Source organism: Apteryx mantelli, chromosome 3 (assembly GCF_036417845.1).
Source record: "Apteryx mantelli isolate bAptMan1 chromosome 3, bAptMan1.hap1, whole genome shotgun sequence".
Lineage (NCBI taxonomy): Eukaryota > Metazoa > Chordata > Aves > Apterygiformes > Apterygidae > Apteryx > Apteryx mantelli.
Genome location: NC_089980.1, coordinates 124,055,308 through 124,074,152, shown reverse-complemented (window position 1 = coordinate 124,074,152; position 18,845 = coordinate 124,055,308). Strand labels below are relative to the sequence as shown.

General features: G+C 37.6%; 1 protein-coding gene across 1 annotated transcript in view; it reads right to left on the bottom strand.

Moving 5' to 3' along the window:
- Positions 1 to 3,692: 3,692 nt before the first annotated feature.
- LPIN1 (lipin 1) overlaps positions 3,693 to 18,845 on the bottom strand; it is a 50,735-nt gene continuing 35,582 nt past the window's right edge. The window contains exons 15-21 of the mRNA XM_067294299.1: positions 17,310 to 17,458; positions 15,609 to 15,695; positions 12,492 to 12,644; positions 10,554 to 10,668; positions 8,187 to 8,290; positions 6,982 to 7,325; positions 3,693 to 5,152 (exon numbers count right to left, since the gene is read on the bottom strand). Coding sequence (XP_067150400.1) covers positions 7,166 to 7,325; positions 8,187 to 8,290; positions 10,554 to 10,668; positions 12,492 to 12,644; positions 15,609 to 15,695; positions 17,310 to 17,458 — 768 coding nt within the window. The 3' untranslated portion in view covers positions 3,693 to 5,152; positions 6,982 to 7,165. The remainder of the gene's footprint in view (positions 5,153 to 6,981; positions 7,326 to 8,186; positions 8,291 to 10,553; positions 10,669 to 12,491; positions 12,645 to 15,608; positions 15,696 to 17,309; positions 17,459 to 18,845) is intronic.

Sequence of the window (18,845 nt, the reverse complement as noted above, 5' to 3'; positions counted from 1 at the left end):
TTGACTTCAGTAACAAAAAGGTTGAATTCCTGCTTTCCCATCGTCTTTATATGCTCTCAAGTATGATTTTCTGCACATCTCCAGCCTCACTTTGTCTCTAACAACCTTATGTCAGTAGAGCTTTTAGAGTTTACTGGTCTTTTGCAGAACTGCTAAGATGATCTTAGCTTCCCTAAAGAGCTTAAATAGGGCCTACTCTTGAGATCAGACTCAACTACCAAAGAACCAAAGTCCCTCCTCAAGCCCCCACCAAGAGCCTGGCTCAGCTCAAACCCTTTGGAAGGGAAGATCCCAATTTCTCACTCTTGTTATCTGGGCTGCTGGGATACAGGGGGGAAATAAGCTACAGCCTGGACCTCAGATCCACATTCAGCTCTTCCCGGGTATGGTGCAGATGCATCAGCAGTGTCTCTCCCAGAAAACTGGCAGAACAAAGGCCCAGGCTCTGGCACACAATTGCCTATCCTGCATATCGTTTGCATCATCGCTGGCAGGGCCTTGCCCTGGCCAGCCAGCGCTCCTCCAAACAACGCCCAGGCACAGTGAGGTCAGCATGGGCCTGTGATTATCTCTATTTGGTGGTTAGCCATTTAGACATTAGCCAACATGTGCCAGTAGGTCTGAGGGCCAAAGAATGGTCCCTGCCCTTTATCGGGCAGCAATTTATTTGTAGAGACAGCCACTGAGCCTGAAATATAATTGGATATAGCTAGCCATGGGAATGGAAACTCTGCTAGTCACTGGGTTTGATATATTTAAGGTTGCTCTTCAGCCAACTTTTAACACAACTAGTTAAGTTTTAATTAATGCAAATAGCAAAGTTTTTGGTGGTAGCAGTGCAAGCTTGCAGAGGATTCTCTCCCTCCTCCACCATATCTTTTGCAAAATTCAGAAACAGAAGTAGATTGGCTTCTCCTAGGTCTCAGTCTCTGATATCCTAAAGCAATGAGAAGGATCAGGAACTGAACATAAATCTGTCGGGTTGTTCACACTTTAGATTGCAGTCATAGCTGTGAGAATCTGAATAGTCACCCAGATGCTAATGGCGCTGCTCCTGTGTCAGTAAGATCAGAGAACGGACTCCAGTGTTTAATTTTTGGATAGTTATTGGTTATAAATCAAAGGGCCAACAGATATTGAGATATAAGTGAGAATGTCTTTTTTGTCTGTGTTAACAGCAATGTTCTAAGATAAAGCTGTTATTTTAAAACATGACCTATTTTCACTTTGCACTGGTCTTTTAACTCTCCTGAGAAGAAGGATGTTTATACAATTTTGCAAAGAAATGTGAGCTGTTCTACTCCATTTACATTTCTTTGTTCCAAAATGTATTCCTCTTGTTGAGATTCCAGCAGACAAGGAAAGCAGACACAGCGGTTACTTTCCAATGTGAAACTTAAAACCACAATCTCCTGCTCAGAAAACACAGAATGAGTCACAGGAAGGGGCCACTTGCTTGCAAAACTCATTAAAAGCAAGGCAAGGCAAAATGGATTTCCTGTATCAATAAATAGATTTCTGGCAGCAGTCAGAACACCTGACATTGCTAGAGGCTAAAAACCAGTCCAAGAGTAGCCATTAGAAAAGTGAGATCAATTCTTTAACTTGCAAACTGTATCTCTCCAGTACACAACTTGATTTCCTGACATTAGTTGGCTTAATTCAGCAAAGTCCTTAAGAATATGCATGAATTTCAGTGAAGTGAGTGGGGACTTAAGCAAATGCTTAAATATCCTGCTAAATTATGTCTGCTTTTATTTTCTGAGACAGGCTTTTTTAAAAGGATGCACGCATGCATTATAGAGGTGTATATATCTCACTGGTGACAGAATTGTTTCCCAATTCCATGAAGGAAAAAAAAAAAAAAAACTATAAAGACGCCCTAGTACTTACCTAAGCTTAAAATTTAGCTGTAAGTGCAACTTCATTTTGCTGTTTGCAATATCGCTTTGACACTTAGATATGGATTTCCTTTTGGTCAATGTTACTCTCTCCTGTTTGGCAAATGAAGCCAAAATGAACTTCTCACCTCTGCTGTTCAGTGCAGACATGTGGGATTTCGGTGAAGATTGTTTATGAGACCAAAAGGAGAGCTCAGTGTCTGAGTCAGTACCACCTAGGTACAGCATGCAGAGGGAAACAAGAAGCTGCTTTTCTGGCCACAAATCAGTTATCCTGCTAGAAACGAACTACTGTGTTTTTGTTCCCCTTCTCTAGTTCCTTCCTAGAACAAAGCTGATTTTTTGTTCTGCCTCTATTTTTCTCCCTCACATCCCAGTGGCTGAAAAGATCTCTTCCCCAAAACATCCAGCAACAGTACTGCCTTTGTGCCACTGCCTGGTTTTCTTTAGAGACGACCTCTCGTGTCTCAGGTGCTCATTTACAACCCGTTCTTTCCATGCATAGCTCAAATGTTGCAGAAAGAAATGAAGAGATGGATTTTGCTCCAAGCATAAGAGTTAGGACTACCTTGGGTTGTGGCACAGTGAGTGTGCTTCCTCAAAACTGTATGTCTCTGGATATTCATGAAAAAAAAAAAAAATCCAAACCTTTTTGAGGGTTAATAGAAGAGTTGAAAGTCATATTTTTAAGCACTAGCACTTGGCACAAAAGGTCTTCTGCCTCTTGCAATAATCTATCCCAAGGTACTTGATGGCATCTGGGATGAACATTGAATTAAGACCATTTATTTTAAAGGAAACAATTAGTGTAGTATGCTGGGAGTAATCCCTGCCTTCCCTATGGCATCAAGAAATAACTTAAAGGGCTTAGCTCCTTGGGAAGTTTGTTCCCTCAGGCTTTTATACCTCTAGTGTTAATGCGATATTCCAGGAGCAATGAATATGTGCTTATAAAGTCTGTTTTGCTGAGGCAAAAGCATCATTTCTCTGACTTTTAATTAAAAAAACCCACCTTCATTTCTAAGCTTGTCTCCAGAGCTCTAGTGTAAATGTTTATACAAGCCAGAGACATACAGAAAATAGAGCTGACTGAAGAAGCAGTCACTGCAGGCTGCCCAAATACAGCTCTTCTTGTATTTTTAACACAGAACTGTAGTTGCTGTAGAGTCTTATCAACCCCAAACATCTTTGTTTTCACACCAACTAACACCAGCTTGGCAATATCACTCAGGCTGCAGTTAGTTTGCTCAGCAAACCCAGCAGAGGGAGCAAAAGGCATCTTTGTATTCTCATAGACACGAGGAAATGTTATTCGCCTCTCATCAGCAGAAATGGCCGATGTAAAAAAAGAAAAATGTTGTGTGGTCTCATTACAGTGAATGACAACACACCCATTCAAAGCAAATCTCTACTTTTTCTCAGGTCACACTAGGAAGTAGACAAGAGGAAGATTAAAAAAAAAAATCTGGGATGAGATAAGATTGTCAACTGGTTCAATTTGCTCCAATTTCTGTCTGATTGCTCTTGACTCCAAAGTGTTGTCCTGATACCCCAAACAGTCAGAGCCCAGATGCACCACAGACCAGTCTCCCTCTGTTTGAAGAGGCTCTGTATCAAAGTCTGTAATTGAACAGCAGAAATTTTGCAAGCGCTGGAAGTTACACTGGATAGCCCTGATAAGGGACAAGCAATTAAAAGTGGACCTATAAATATCACACAATACAGCAGTTCAACAGTTCTGCAAAAGTATTCTGCCAATATCAAAGTGTAGAGAAAAAGAAAGTCAGAAAATTATTTTTTAATCTGTTTGCCTTTATTACAATATATATTTCTATCCTTGTTGCATTCAGCAGATCAAAATGAGGTGTTAAAATGATTTTCATCATTGCAATAGCACATACATTTACAGGGTAAATACTGCATATAAATAGACTTTGAAATAATAATCCATATCTACACATAAAAATACCCAATCGCCTCTTTCCCTCCCCTCCCAAAATTATAGCAATAACATTTTATCTTTAACATAACTAATGCAATGAGTATGGTATTCTGTCCCTCACATGACACAGCTGGAGCAGTATGGTCATCAGATTCATGAAAATAAACATTAGTCACTCCTCACTGCTGCACATTCTAGTTTGTGTATTGTATAAATAGAATATACAGTTATTTAATGTGTCTGCATATTTATACTATGTTAGCCAAATATTCCTTCTGTAACAGAAACCAGCATTACATTGAAAGCAAAGTTTAGTTTTTTCTTTCACAGAAAGAGTAGGAATTTGTTAAACCATTCCATTTTTTTTCTTTACGAATTAACAAAGCAATCTAATATATACTGCATAAAAATGCTCAGCCACCAAATCAAAATGTCTTATTCTCTTTTTAGAAAGTGTACCTACGATGAAGCAATGTTTCTAGTAGGTCAGGTCAAAACTTTGATTTTCATGCCTGTCTTTCCTGTGAGCAAATTTGATAAATATTAACTCAACAAATATGTGTTTATATAACTATATTTAAACCTTCAGATACAAAGGGATATACAGTATGTCAGAAGTAAGGCGTTCAACTTCACAGAATCATAGAAATGTTGGTCAGAAGGGACCCCTGGAGGTCATCTAGTCCAACTTCATGCTTGAAGCTGACAGTCACCGACTCTAGATCAAGTCAGCCATGGCTTTGTTTAGCCAAGTCTTGAAAAACTTCACGATGGATATTTCACAGCATCTCTGGGTAACCTATACCAGTGCTGCACTACACTTAAAAATTGGACAGAATTAAAATGACCACTCATTTACACTGCCATTTGGTCTGAAATACTAATGGCAACAACAAACCCTGGATTTGCTATTTATTAAGCCATAAAAAAATACATCACACGCTTAAGTTCTGGAGAACTTTCAGAGACCTCTTCTGATGGAAGCTGCAGTGTGCAGTAACTTAGGAAAACAAATCTTAACTAATGTGAAGGATAACAAAGCTGGCAGTTTCTTACCAAATGGCTGGGGAGAAGGGTTGGTTTGGGTTTTATTTTGCAAAATGAATGGATTGAAACAGGCCTTTACCATAAACAGATTACGACAGGATGTGGTTAGTGTGTTCACTCATTAATTCAATCATTAATGACAAGTATTAATAAATACCTACAAAGGAAGGGTAGCTGTATTTAGAGATGCAGCCCACTCAGTTTGGCAACCTGAGATCCTCACTGATTGTCTTTCAGAAAATTCACAATAAATGTCTTCAGTCTGTAAGTAAAAAGATTTTTGCATTTTCTTTAAACTTTCAAGACAATATAATCAGCTTGGGTTGTTAAACACACATTTCTTCCTCTTTGTTTTTGTTTACTAATTCTGACTTCTCCAAAGTGGGCATGCACCTCACCCAAACTGGTAAAGTTCACTTGAAAAGGAAGACTTGGGGCTGGGCTCACCACTGCACACTGCGGCTGTGTAACGGATTGCACTTACATTAATTACTATTGAAGGCACAGGGAAATCATAAATTGGCCCCCTGACATCCCAGATAAAGCCTGCAGCACTAAAAATTAGAAAATCTCTACTTTAGAATTGCCATCCTACTTTCATTGCTATCACTCTTTTGGCTTGCAAAACCAGAATTCATAGATACAGAGCAAGTGGGATACAGAGCAGCTGCTCCCAAATCTTTGGGTGCTAACAGACCACAATCACATCTTAAAGTTTCTCCTGGACCACTCTGCCTTCCTATTATTAAACTCTTAACTGAAAACACTACAAAGCAGCTGTGAAACATGTACCATAGCCTCACAGATCACAAGCAGGCAGAGACCACAGCCTGGGAACCACTGTTTTAACCGTACTGAAATACAATATACACGGAATCCCACGACGCCATTTTCAGTCTTTCAGAGAACAATTAGACTTTTAAATATATTTTAAAAGGAAAAAAAAAAGTCACTTTTGTTGCTACAAGCACATTTGAGGATCATTTGGCATATGGTCACTTGATGCCTACATTTTAAATTCAAGTAGCACATTGCATAAAGGCAGACCATTTGGAAAACATTATCAGCTGATCTGCAGTATTGCTTCTAACACACACAGTTAAATCTTAAGGCAGTCAAAAGCAGGTAGCAAAAACAGTATCTACAGCTTGTGTCTGAACAGATGGGAAAAACTTGCAGGGATGCGACTGAAGGTGATAGAGGAGGTTTCATTATTACAGAAGATAGTAAATTACACTAAAAACATCCATTCTTTATATGGGATTTTTCAGTTTTGTATTATGGTAAAAACCTGAGATGCATCATTCACCAGCATCAAAGTTCACATTTTAGCCAAAAATGATGTTTCAAATAAAACTGCTGCATTGACAAAACCCTCAATGCTCTTGGCTCAGCAATGGTCTTGAAATTTGGCAAATTCAGTGTGTGACTTTACTGGAAAGCACTGGAATCAAACCATTGACTCCAGTGGGCACTTTACACATTGGCCTGCATCTTCCACTTTCACACTTAGCTCTTCTTGAAGCATGGTACTTCTCGATTAGAGTGATAGTAGCAGAACCTGGCCATCTTATTTCATTTGCTTCCATTTAGATTGTGCATTATTTCTTTCCTCAGAAAAATGTTACCATGTCAAAATAACAGGCTGGAATAAATCAAAACAGCTCCATTGGCTTTGATGGCTACACTGCCTTACAACAGTTGAGGATCTGACCAGTAACTAACCCTTACAAAAACATTTGTTGGTCAAGGGATGGGGGGAAGAGGAAGAATCATATGATCTTTCAGAGAATGGAATTTTTACTTTACATGGACTGCAGTCCCTGCCCACGTTGCCAAATGATGTCAGGAATGGTGAGTGCCTTCAGCTCCCTTGCTAGCAGGGGGTTCTAATGAGATGAAGGAAGACTTCACTGATGCAGAAAAGACACAGAATCACTTTATGACTAATCCTTATGGCATGTTTAACTGTAACTCCAACATCACTACACTTGTATTTGACCTTAGGTAATGAAACTGTATGGCACAATTTGGGCAGTTAGGTGAACATGTATGAACATGAATGTAACTCCCATTCCTAGTAACACTCACCATTGCCATCCGGAAATGTGACTTTTAGTATGAAAAAGCATTTCTAAGTTTGCTCACAGCAAATCAATACAATGCTCACAACATTATGGATTCCAGATGAACTGTCGACTGCGAAGTCAAGTTATGTCCTTTCAGTACCACTCAATTAATTCTTTGAACTGAAGCAAAGAATTTGGAGATGCAATTAAGATGAGGCTGGATGTATATCCTGAGTTTCAAAAGGTGGCAGAGGTTCTCTCCAGTAGGTAAACTGACTGAAGGTATCAGAACAAGGGAAGTCTGAAGAATGGCTTCTTTTCAGCAAAGGGAAAATGTGATCAACCACTTCACATAGTCTGACATAACTGAAAAATAAATAAATAGGATTCCAGACCATTTCAAATCTTCCTACTTTGAATTAAGATAATAATGCACAAGGCATGGCTACCCTTACAAGGACAAATCATCTTCTTTCTTGAATGAATGAAATGAACCTTGATTTCAGTGCCTAGCTTTCAAAGAGGATTTACAGTACAGTTAATCAGAAATCATTTCATTCTAAGCAAAGAAGATACTTGCCCAGTAAGAAACAGATGACATTTTCTGCCCAGATCAGCTGCTAAAATATCCAAGCCCCATATTTTGCTTCTCTGTTTCTTTCCAGCTTTGCTTCAGCAGCTCCCTGCTCAATTGAGTATTCATATTTTATGCACCTATTCCTTCCCATTCATTGTGTGCAGTATTAACCTTACAAAAGCAGTTTCCCTTGAGTGTTAGGTGCTACAGTGCCTAAGTATCTTGTTGGAAGCCCTCAGCCCTATCTTCAGATTTTGTTTTCTGGCTCCTCTAGACTGGAGCTCCAGGAAAGGGAAATTTTGAGAAGTATACATTTAAAGGCCATGAAAATGCAAATGACTTCAGGAAACTAATTTATCTCATTTTTAAACAGACTAAATTATATACAGATTATTCCTTTACATGATTAAAGCAGATGGAATATATTAAAACTAAATATTAAACAAGTTCTTTCTTTAAACAAGTTCTTCAGTTCAACTGAAGAAAAGTGGGAAGTTGGTATATTATTTTAAATTTTTTATATTTTATTTGAAATACTCTAAAGAAACTTTCATTAGTAAAATCATATCCATCCTTGGACAACTTAAGTCATAAATTATAACAGGAAATTAATTTAGCCTATAAGGTGCTAGGGATAAAAGATTACTTACGATGAGATGTTTGTCTTTGCATGCTCCTGTATAAGTTCTCCTTTGGGGTTAACTGTAAATATTCTGTTTAAAGAAACTCCCACCTGTTTGTATGAATAAACGTCCTGAACAGAAGGAAAAAAAAAAAAAAAAACATGATTCTGCCTTTGCACAGTAGCTTTTATTCTTGCTTGAATACACTACGCAGAAGAACATATTTGCACAGTATTGTTATTAAATTTACATAACTATTGTGCATCTGAAATTATCCTAGAATGTTACAAACTTGAACTCAGCCTAATAAAATTCTCATGAAACAGATAAGTTGCAGCTAGGTTTGGAGTCTACTACTTTAATTTAAACTATTGATTGAAATCACGTTTTGTTTTGTTTTTTCAATAATTTCCCTTGACACAAAAATAACATTCAATAAAAAGAAAAAATAATGATATTTGGGTGTAAAGGTATTGTACTTTCATTTTTCTTTCAGAGAATATTTGTTTTCCTGAGTGTATTGTACTGAGTATCTTGCAGCACTGTACAGTGGTTAAAACATAACTGACCCCTAAAACAGTGATTAGTTTGTAAGGACATGGTCACGAAAGGAAGTCATTCCAACTGTGCCTACATTAATACTCCTGCAAACATCTCTTAGATGTCAAAATATCGTGTCAGGCACCTCTGTCCAACATTTAGGCATCTAAAACTCTCAACCTCCAGCATCCTCATTCATGCTGATAATGTCCAGGGTCCATATTTATGGTGGTAATTTCCCCCAGCTATCAATGTTTCAGCTCTTGGACGTATCTAAGCTGTTAGAGCACAGAGCAGTTACGGCTGAAATTCATTCCACGTACCACAGGCACTTCAGTTAAGAGCCTTTAATTCCTCTGTAGTCAGTGGAGAAAGATGGACAGCTGGCACTCTTCAGAAGTGCCTATTTCTCTCTCCACCAACTAGAGAAAAAGCAAGAGGTAACCAACTAGAGTGCTCTTTCTCAAACTCATATGAAGAAATAAAAAGGGTCAAAGACCATTCTCTTAAGGCCAAATTGCATGGCCAGGACATGAGCACACTATTAAATTCGTTTAGCTTCCAAAACAGGGTGGATACATCCACACTGCATGTCAATGGTCCTTAGCCATAAACAACACACTGATGTCACTATGTTTCACGTTACACGTTACTATATGACACATCAGTTTCTACTGGAAATATTACCTGCCAATATAGAGATGGAAGAAATACCAAAAGCTCTGTGGGGCTCCTGGGCACTAATATTGGGCCCATCTGCCTAATTTAGTTAGCTTCTAAACTCAGGTGCCTAGCAAAACAGTGAATATCTGGAAAAAGGAAGCAAGTTTCCTACCTGCTGAGAGCTAGATGTTCCTGCTGAGAGCTAGATGCTATCAAAGACCTTCAGAGAGAGAGACAAAACCTCTATCCTTTCTTAGGTACCCATCGTAATATCTACCTTCTCTGACTTTGAAGCAAAGTGATACTGTCTTGTCAGTACTATTAAACTCTCTATACTCCTCCCCTCCACAGAAAGCCAGTATGGCTATATCTGAAATGCCTGTTGGGAAAGATCTATGCCCCAAGCTAACACTTGAATCATATCGAGGAATTCACAGCATCACAGAATGGTTGAGGCTGGAATTGCCTGGGAGAGTGCTGGTCATATGTACCAAAATGATCTCCAGGACCATGCTAACTAACAATTTAAAGGAGGAAAGATCACACACCAGGGTTTCTGCCTCTGCTTAGATTAGATGGAGTTTCGATTCCTTCACTTGACTGTTTCCTTTTGGGGATGCATTTAAGTATTTTGGAGGCCAGGACAGGATTAAGAAAAGCCTACAGACAAATTTTATAGCCCTCATCTGGGTGAGGAAGACCTGAGTTCCCATCCCTATGTCAAGGAATACTTAAGTATTTCTGCAAAGCAGAACCATTAAATTTCAGTAGGACAACCAAATTCTTTTAAATATACTTATGGTTTGAAGTCTATGTCCCACTGACACTCATCTGAAGAATTTTGTGTGTTTTTCCACAAGTAGCTCACTGGGACTGTAGCAGTATGGACTAGACTGAGATCAGTGTTTTCACAGGGATTTTTTATATAGTTAGAGTTTCAACCAGTATTTGCTATTATGCTAACTTATGCAGATGTTATACTTTGTCCCCTCTTCCTTCTCCATTTGCCTCTTTGCATGCTAAACTGTGAGATCTTTGAGAAAGAACCTTTATATTATTCTTTGTACAGGGTCTAATAAAATGCAATCTTAACTCCCATTTAAGACTTCCAGGCTTTAATATAACAGAATCGGGAAATAACAGCAACCTTTCCATTCCCTGCAACAGAAATAAATTTTAGCTATTACTTACAGCAGGTCTGTTTCCAAAAGCAGCATAAAAGGGTTCAGTGTTAGGATAAAACAAATTTTTGATGTCTGTCAAACACTGAACTTTAAATTTTTCTGGCTTCTTTTCTATCACCTCCCTGAAATGATGAAAAAAAGTGTTAAGTAACCGCATATGAAATACAGCATAATCTATTTTATTTTCCTTATTCACCATTTTTCACTTAACTGGATTTTCCTATTGGCCCCCCACCCTTCTCCCAGTAAATCTTCATTTGGAAGTCAAAGTGCTTGTGAAAACAAAATAGCATTCCCAAGCTTACGTAAAAGTGCACAGTAAATAAACCTCTGAAACAAGGGAACTTCTACTGAAATCTAAAGGTAAAGATGCCTACTGAGCAAGGACAGTTGATTACAAGGAGTAACTGCTAAATAAAAATTTATGAGACATGAATTGGCATTAAATAAACTGCTTCCTGAGAACTGAAGAATGATTCATAGATTATATTACCATTCACTGTGTATAGCCTTTTTTTTTTTTAAAAAAAAAGGACTGCAATTACCATATGTACTAGAAGCACCTCAGCCTGTTAAGATACTTTTATGGTCAGGGTCATCCATCACTGCTAATTAGCAGAAGTTAAGGAACAAAGGAATCTTCTTTTTCTCTTTAATTGCTCATTTCAAAATATAGAATTCATTAATGAATGGAGGAGTTATCTCAATCTAGGCAAAAGCCTTTTCACAATCACCTCTCTTGGCAAGGAGGCTGAACAGGTGGCAGAGCCTGGAGCTCCCATAACATGGGAAGACACCAGCATGACACAAAAGCACTGAAGCAGCTCAGAATCCCGCATCCTAGCCCTGGCACACATGCAGGGGAAGATGTGAACAGTAAAGAAGCCTACAGGAATAATACAGCCCTTTGGCACAGCAGCTCTGCACGTGAATCGAAGTTTGAGAACGTGCAAAAGAGGGATAAAACAATCTTTCCCTAGGTCACATACACCTGATCTCAGAGCCCTTAAAACCACATAATTAAATCTATGGGTAACAATGATGTCATTTCTTGCCCACATATCACAGTAGTTAAGATAGTATATACTGAAAGATGGATATCCTTTAGTCTAAATGATATCAAAATGGGTATCACTTTAAATATATTTCTAGATACAGATAATATAACAGTAGCTACCCTTTCAGTGCATCTATTATTCAATCAGTCCAAGAACTGCACTATAATGTCTCCAAGGTCTCTTATATTTAGAACACAACTGGTAAGACAGTCTGCAGCATGCCACTCAATCAGGAGAACATCTGAACAACTTTTCATTAAAAATTCTAATGAAATAAATCCTGTCACAGCAGCTTTTAACAGCATACAATATTTTCAGTAATCGTTTGACAAGCTTCACTGAATTAGGAAGAAGGCATGATATTCACAATCTGTGCTATTATGACTCACTTATTACACATCAACATCTAGAAAGAACACCACCATCCACACAGAATTCCACAATGCAGTCAAGCGCATAGCAAGTTCATTTCATTTTCACATGAATTTCTTCAAAACCCACCAGGTAATATTCTTCCGTAAAAAATATTTATGCAAATTAGAAACCTTACAAGTCAAGACAGAGTGGTTGCTATTAAAATGCTCACGTTTTTACCACAGGTAAATATTACACACTAGTAACAAGAAAAAACCTATGATGAAGCCAACAAGCAATACCTATGGCTAAACAGTGAACTTAGATGTATAGTGAGGCCTGTCGAAGAGATCAAATAAGCAACATGATTATCTATTAGATTTTGGTCTTTCTCTAACCAAATTTCCTCTTAATTAAATTTTGCATCAATGCATAAGAAAAACATTATGAATGATTTCTAGCACTCACAAAAAAGCCGAGGCTTCAGCCTTCACCAACCTCTTTTCTTTCTGCATAAAGTAACGTTACAATACCTGTGAAAAGCTGAGAATAGGCTGCTTGGACTCAGTAACACTGGCCCTTGAGGCAGCACGGTTCCTCGTTCATTGACCCAGTGCAAGTACCCTCTGGTCATGTCTGCCATTCCAATAGCACGTGCTGAACAGTACAAAAATTTATATCCATTTCTGTGAAAAGAAAAAAAAAGAAGAAATCACTGTAAAAATAAAGCAAGTGTTTTGATATTAATAATTCTGTGAGTTTGTTTCTACATGAATCAATCATGACTGTTAAACAGACTTATGTTTAACCTAGACTTATTAAAAAGAAGTAAAAACATTGATGTCAGAACCTTGCGTAATTAAAATATGTCTAGCCCCACTGATGTTACTGATTTACACCAAGAGAGGATTCATTTATCTCTGATCTTTTCATGGCTATGGTCATCTATCTGCCCCTATATGTTGGAATCATACTCCTTAGAATTAACTGAAATTGTATCTGCTAAGAGGAAAACACTTGCCATAAAGCAAACAATGGTGTATTAATCTTTGCTGTATTAACAGTGCTTTATTCCTGCCTTTGGGCGTCTGCAGAAAAAGATTAGTTTATGTGCAACATTTTCCTTCAAATGTGAGCAATCTGAACTTCAAAACATAGTATTAGAAGTAATCTTTGACTTCAAACTGAAATAAAAGTTTCAGGAGAAGTCACAGGTTACCCTTTTCCAGATACCTTGCTTCTCTCCATGTTAGAACAGAGTTTGATGATGTCAGTTCAGCTTAGCAATTTATTTATTTATTTAGCAATCAATAGCAATTTATTTTGCAAGTCCTATAAAGAAATTGTTCATGAAATAAAGGAATACACTATTGACTGTATTCATGGTCATTAAATCTAACTATTACATATTTACATAGCGTTCTGCTATAATATGTAGCTGCTACACAATTAACTCAGTAATTCAAATAACAACATGACTCAAATCTTTTTTCCCTATGTTTATGGTCACCAAAGCTCCAACAATAGGCAATGCTGGCAGGCATAGAAATAACAACTGCAATTAAAAAAATTTAATTAACAATTTCACCAAATGTAATGTAGAAGTTAACAACAGAACTAAATACTGCTCTGCATGTGAATTCCCAGGCTGTCCTGCCTTTTTTATAATCACTTACACCTATACAGAGTAAAAGCCTGGATCAGTGTCTCTGGCATAATTTAGATTCCATCATCCATAATTTATAATTTATCATCCGTGTCAAACAAAAAGCAATAAATCAACCTTAACATAACCTTAGTGCATGGAACAAATCAGATTAACTAAGAGGAGAGTTGTGATGTGTACCAGAGGCTCTTCAAACATTTATGGTAATTTTAATATGTAAGAATAGCTGAATTTAATGAAATAAAGGAAAACAGGTTTTGGGCAGAGGGCAGAAGTATCAACCTGAATAACTGGGGAACAACCAGGCATGCTTTTGGTAGAAGTTAAAATTTAAATACCTAAACATCAGAATACAACGGATACTTCATTCAATCCCATCCACACATCAATTAATTTTTCTCCTCATTTCCTTTTTTCCCCCCTCAATCACTATACAAAAAACTCAGTATACTCTCAGCTTTTGATTTGCCAGTGCACACAATGGCTTGACTACATTGCACAATCTATCTGGAGAACCAGCACTGCATCTGTACTCTTACACTAGCCTTACTCACATAGAGGCATTCCCACACCAACACCCCACGTATGTTAGTACGGTTTGACCGTTTCTTCTCCTGTTCGTATACATCAGAGGAAGTAGCCCATGGTTTTTTGGGATATCTTGTACTATGTCATTCTAGGATTCTCTCCAGGCTAATGAAATTAACTGACCTAAAGCTCTGCTGTTCTACTGTTGTCCAACATTTCCTCAATAGCCAATGGAGAAAAATAGTTATTTCAAATCACCATTAGATCTCAGGCATATCAAATCTCTTTTTGAAGGTGCCTGTCTTTCTCCACTGCTTACATCAGGTGCACAAGTAACAAGTGAGTATGACGAATCCAGGTCCTTTCACCCACTGTAACACAGAAAGTATTTATTTCTGTGGGCCAACAGGCGCTAGTGCAGATCAGTGTGAGCTGGGATATGTAGCTCAGTAGTTGATTTTTCCACGTAACACAAGCCCACAGGCTTTTCACAGCATGTGTCTTATTGACTTTTGATGCTTTTAAATTACATTTCAAACAATGTTTACTCAACACCTGCTCTAGAAATTAACCAGTGACACAAAAATATTTTAAGACTGAATCTGCATAAATTTGCAATTTAATAACTGAATAATAACAAAAATATATACAAGGAAAATAACAAAAACTGTACAACCATCAGTAACAAAGACCATCATGCCTGTCCTGGAAGCTCATCATTATTTATACAACAAACAAAAATACATGGCTATTAGCAATGAGTATCTGAAAGGGGCCCATTTCTGTTCAAGGTAAGACATTGCTGCTTTAAGGGTGAGATTAGGCTTTAGAAGCTTAGCGTTTAGACAGTTTAAGTCCAAACTATTTCTACTCAGTGGAAAGAGAAGGAACTTCCCCCAAGTTGATTCTTCCTGTGCAGCCTTGCATGACTGATGAAGATGCCTGTGTCTCTGTCCTCACCATTGCATCAACCTAACTTCTAGGCAAGTAACATCTGGCAAGAAGAACCCCACCCACAGTGACCCCCTGAGTTGAACAGTCCTTATGTATTTCATAATATCCTCAAGAAGGAGAGAAGGGAACATGTATTAGCGTTTTGTGAATTAATCCTGTTGCAACTGCGAGTTTGCAAAGAAGTTCTTCTCGCTCAAGTGACACAACCCATTCAAATTACTAGAGTTTTCAGAACTAAACTATAACTAACTATCTGTTTGGGATGGTTGGGATAGCAATCACTGCTCATTGGTAGGGGGCTTTTGCTCTTAATATTACAAAACAGCTTTTGTTCTGGATACCCCAGAGCAGATGTTTACACTGTGTAAACATCACTGAAGTGATGAGATAATGATGAAATAGTCAGTCTTATAGGTTAAGAGAAGTCTGCAGATTTTAATTTTTATGTGCAAATGAATAAACACACACAGAGACACAGACTCATGATTTACTGAATACTCACTGGCTCACTTTATGGTACAACTTTGCAATCCCTTGGTGTGTCCAGTCTTTGCCAAGAGTAGGCAGAATATGGCCTAAAGTATCTGACCTGAATAAAGGAAAAACAATAAAAATGAACTGAAAAAAAATCTTCAAAAAGGTCAAAATCAATCTTAGACTCTTTAAGTAATAAGAGATGGGGCTAATACAAATACCCCTGACCGCTTATTTGGCTGGTGACACAAAAAGCTAAGGTTTTCTGTAAGGCATCGATTGTGATCAGAAGAATTTATTATCATTTCTTTCAATTCAGACTGACATGCCCATCTTTTGCCATGTTGCTTTAATAACTCTGCACCCCAAGATTTGTCTTCATGAATAAGCTAGTGAGCTACAGGATAAAATGGAAGTTATAGCATATAGCAGTCAAAAGCATGCAGTAGACTGGTCAGTACTAAGCATATTTTTATAAAGTTTAGGTTGAATGTTTTCTAAATAAACCAAAACTACCCCTAAGGGGAGTTAATGTGAAATGGCAAGCACAAGACAAAGTCACATTCTAGCTTACATCAGATTAACTTCTCCACGTAGACAAGCCTGCTGATCACGTACAAAGTATTATGAAATAGCTATACTGATTTCAGTGTATTTCCCATTTTACATAAAAGAAAATTATTTACATTGTAGTAACATCTAGAAGTTCCAACAACTGAGTATCTCATTTGACTAAGCATTATGCAAATACACCAGACATATAATCCACACTCTGAATGTCTTGCATCTTAGAGAAAAAAGACTGGGCAGTCACCTAAGATGAATTTGCAGAAGTACTGTAAGAAAAAGTGATTCAATAACTGTCCAGTCAGCTCAACAGCACACAGAGGAGCAGACTACCCCTTGCTTTCCTGAAGCTTAAAAAAAAAAAAAAAAAAGCATGTGAGGGGAATTCATTTGTGTTAGCTCCAAAAAACAAAAATTGCCCTACAACTGAAAAATCACACACAAAAAAAGTTTCAGTTTAAATCAAGTATTTTAATCCACACAAAATTGGTCTTGGAAATTATTTTTCCTCCTTTTTTTTAAATTAGTTATAGCTAAGTTTGATTTTTGAAACAAATGGATTTTGAAACAAATTTAAGTGTTTCATTTTAAAAGGTCAAAAGCAAATTTTTACATTTTTCATAAGTGCTTCCCTGTTTCAAACAACTGTTTTCCACAATGTAAATAATCACCCAACGACTGAACCATTTTGGTCACTCCAAAATCACCTTTTTTGACCCTAAGTGCTATCTGAAACACTCTATCAAATTCTAATTCTGACACTGAACTTAGTGCCTTATCTTCTAGATAATAATGCCTCCCACCGGAATGCCCCAGTAATGTCTCTTAAAACAGAATTTAGGTGTTTCTTCTTTTTAACGTATCCAGTGTACTTCACAAGTGCAATGTGGCAAAGAGTTTATGATCTTGTGGAAGGTCTTCCAATACTACTATAAATACTATCATGAGAAAACAGTAGTGACAAATAATGGGCACATATGGCACATGTCTTTATGAAATTAAGAATCCAGCCAATGATTCTTGTATTGGTTGACAGCAAACTTTAAAAAATACTGGAATGTGATCATTCTTTGCCTTAATTCCCTGTTAAATACTCTTTCTGCTTTAGTCCAAAGGACAACTTGTCCTTGCAGATAAAGCTTCTCCCTGTTCATGAACTCACCGTGTGATTGTTCCATCAATGTCAGAAATAATAACTTTATCATCCCAATTCCACAGGTAAATGGTGCCCTCGCAGCGGCAAGTGCCTTGATACTGTGTTGTAACACTAAAGGTCACATCATTGGGGCCATTCTTTAGCTTTAAGTTTTTCTGCAAGACATTATCAGCAAGATAATCAACAAACTGAGTGTGTGAAATGGACCTAGTACAAACACAAAGGCACAGATGATCATTGCTTTGGTCACACTGAATCTTACTGCTTTCAGCAGAGCTATTGTCTAAATGGTAGCAGAGGTTTGCCCCACATGATGCATCTTTAAGCATTGATTTAGAGAGCAGAAAATAACAAAAAAACTTGTTTTACAGTAATGGATATGAAAAAACAACCCTGAAAAGTTCACATAAACAACAAACTGTGGACTAGGGACTGTCAGGTTTTTTTCCCCATCTATATATAGATATGGGGAGAGAAAGAAAAATGGTTAACAAGAAGTTCCATGAACAGTGAAACCAATGAAGAGTGCTTATATATGGATCTGTGTTCTATGGTACTACACTTTTTCCTATAATAACCCATTTTTCACACCATATGACCTAGCACCCTCTAGTCCTCACCAAGTTTCCTTAACTCTCCCACTTCCCTGCCCTTCTCTTCCACTGCCTCCTGTGTCACTTAGCTACTTGTTGGGCAAGAGACTAGTGATTTGTGTTTATTTATGGACGCAGACATTCATTTTCACAGAAGCTGCAGGAGTTTAACACTTTAAGTGTCTCTTTTTCCTCTGTTCTATTTCACTGCAGTTAGTCAACGGGTTAACAGCTGAAGAGAGGTGCAAATGCTGAACAACTGACAGGTAACTGATAAGACTTATAGAGAGTGTTTCCTTAAGAAACCAATCTAAAAGTAGTTTGGCTTCAGCTAAGTCCTGCTTATTTTCTGAATGTGAAAACTAAGTATCAATATGTTTGTGTAACCGTTTCCATTTGCTATAGACAATAACAAACAAAACCCATCTGTCTCTTGCAACAAATTCCACATTTCTTACAAACTGTTGAGCCAGTGAGTGATGGGCTGCCTAATGATGTATTCCTTGTGTGTTTTTCTTTTAGAAAATTAATTGGCTGTAGATAACAACACAAAAAGTATTCCTCTAAAGTAGCCAATTTTTCCAAATCGAATAGGAACAAAGTGAACACAAAACAGCAAGTTTTGTCACTATTAGTCAAAACATCTCCGTCACAGAGGAAGAGATTTGGCTCCCAAGAAATTAATAGCTTGCCCTCAGAGTAAATTCACAAGCAGCTCTTTCAGAAGCTACTCAAAGAAGACTGTGTTTGCGTAAAATGTGCCTGTCTGCCTAAGAATGACGGAAAAGGAAAAAAATATAGGCCTGTGAGCTGACATCTACACAAATACGCACATTATACATAATTTAGAAAGGATGTGGTTCCAGCACACTTAGTCACTTTACAAAATACAGACTTTGGAATTTAATTTTGATATTTATCTAAATGGGATCCCATGTCTCCCAATCTT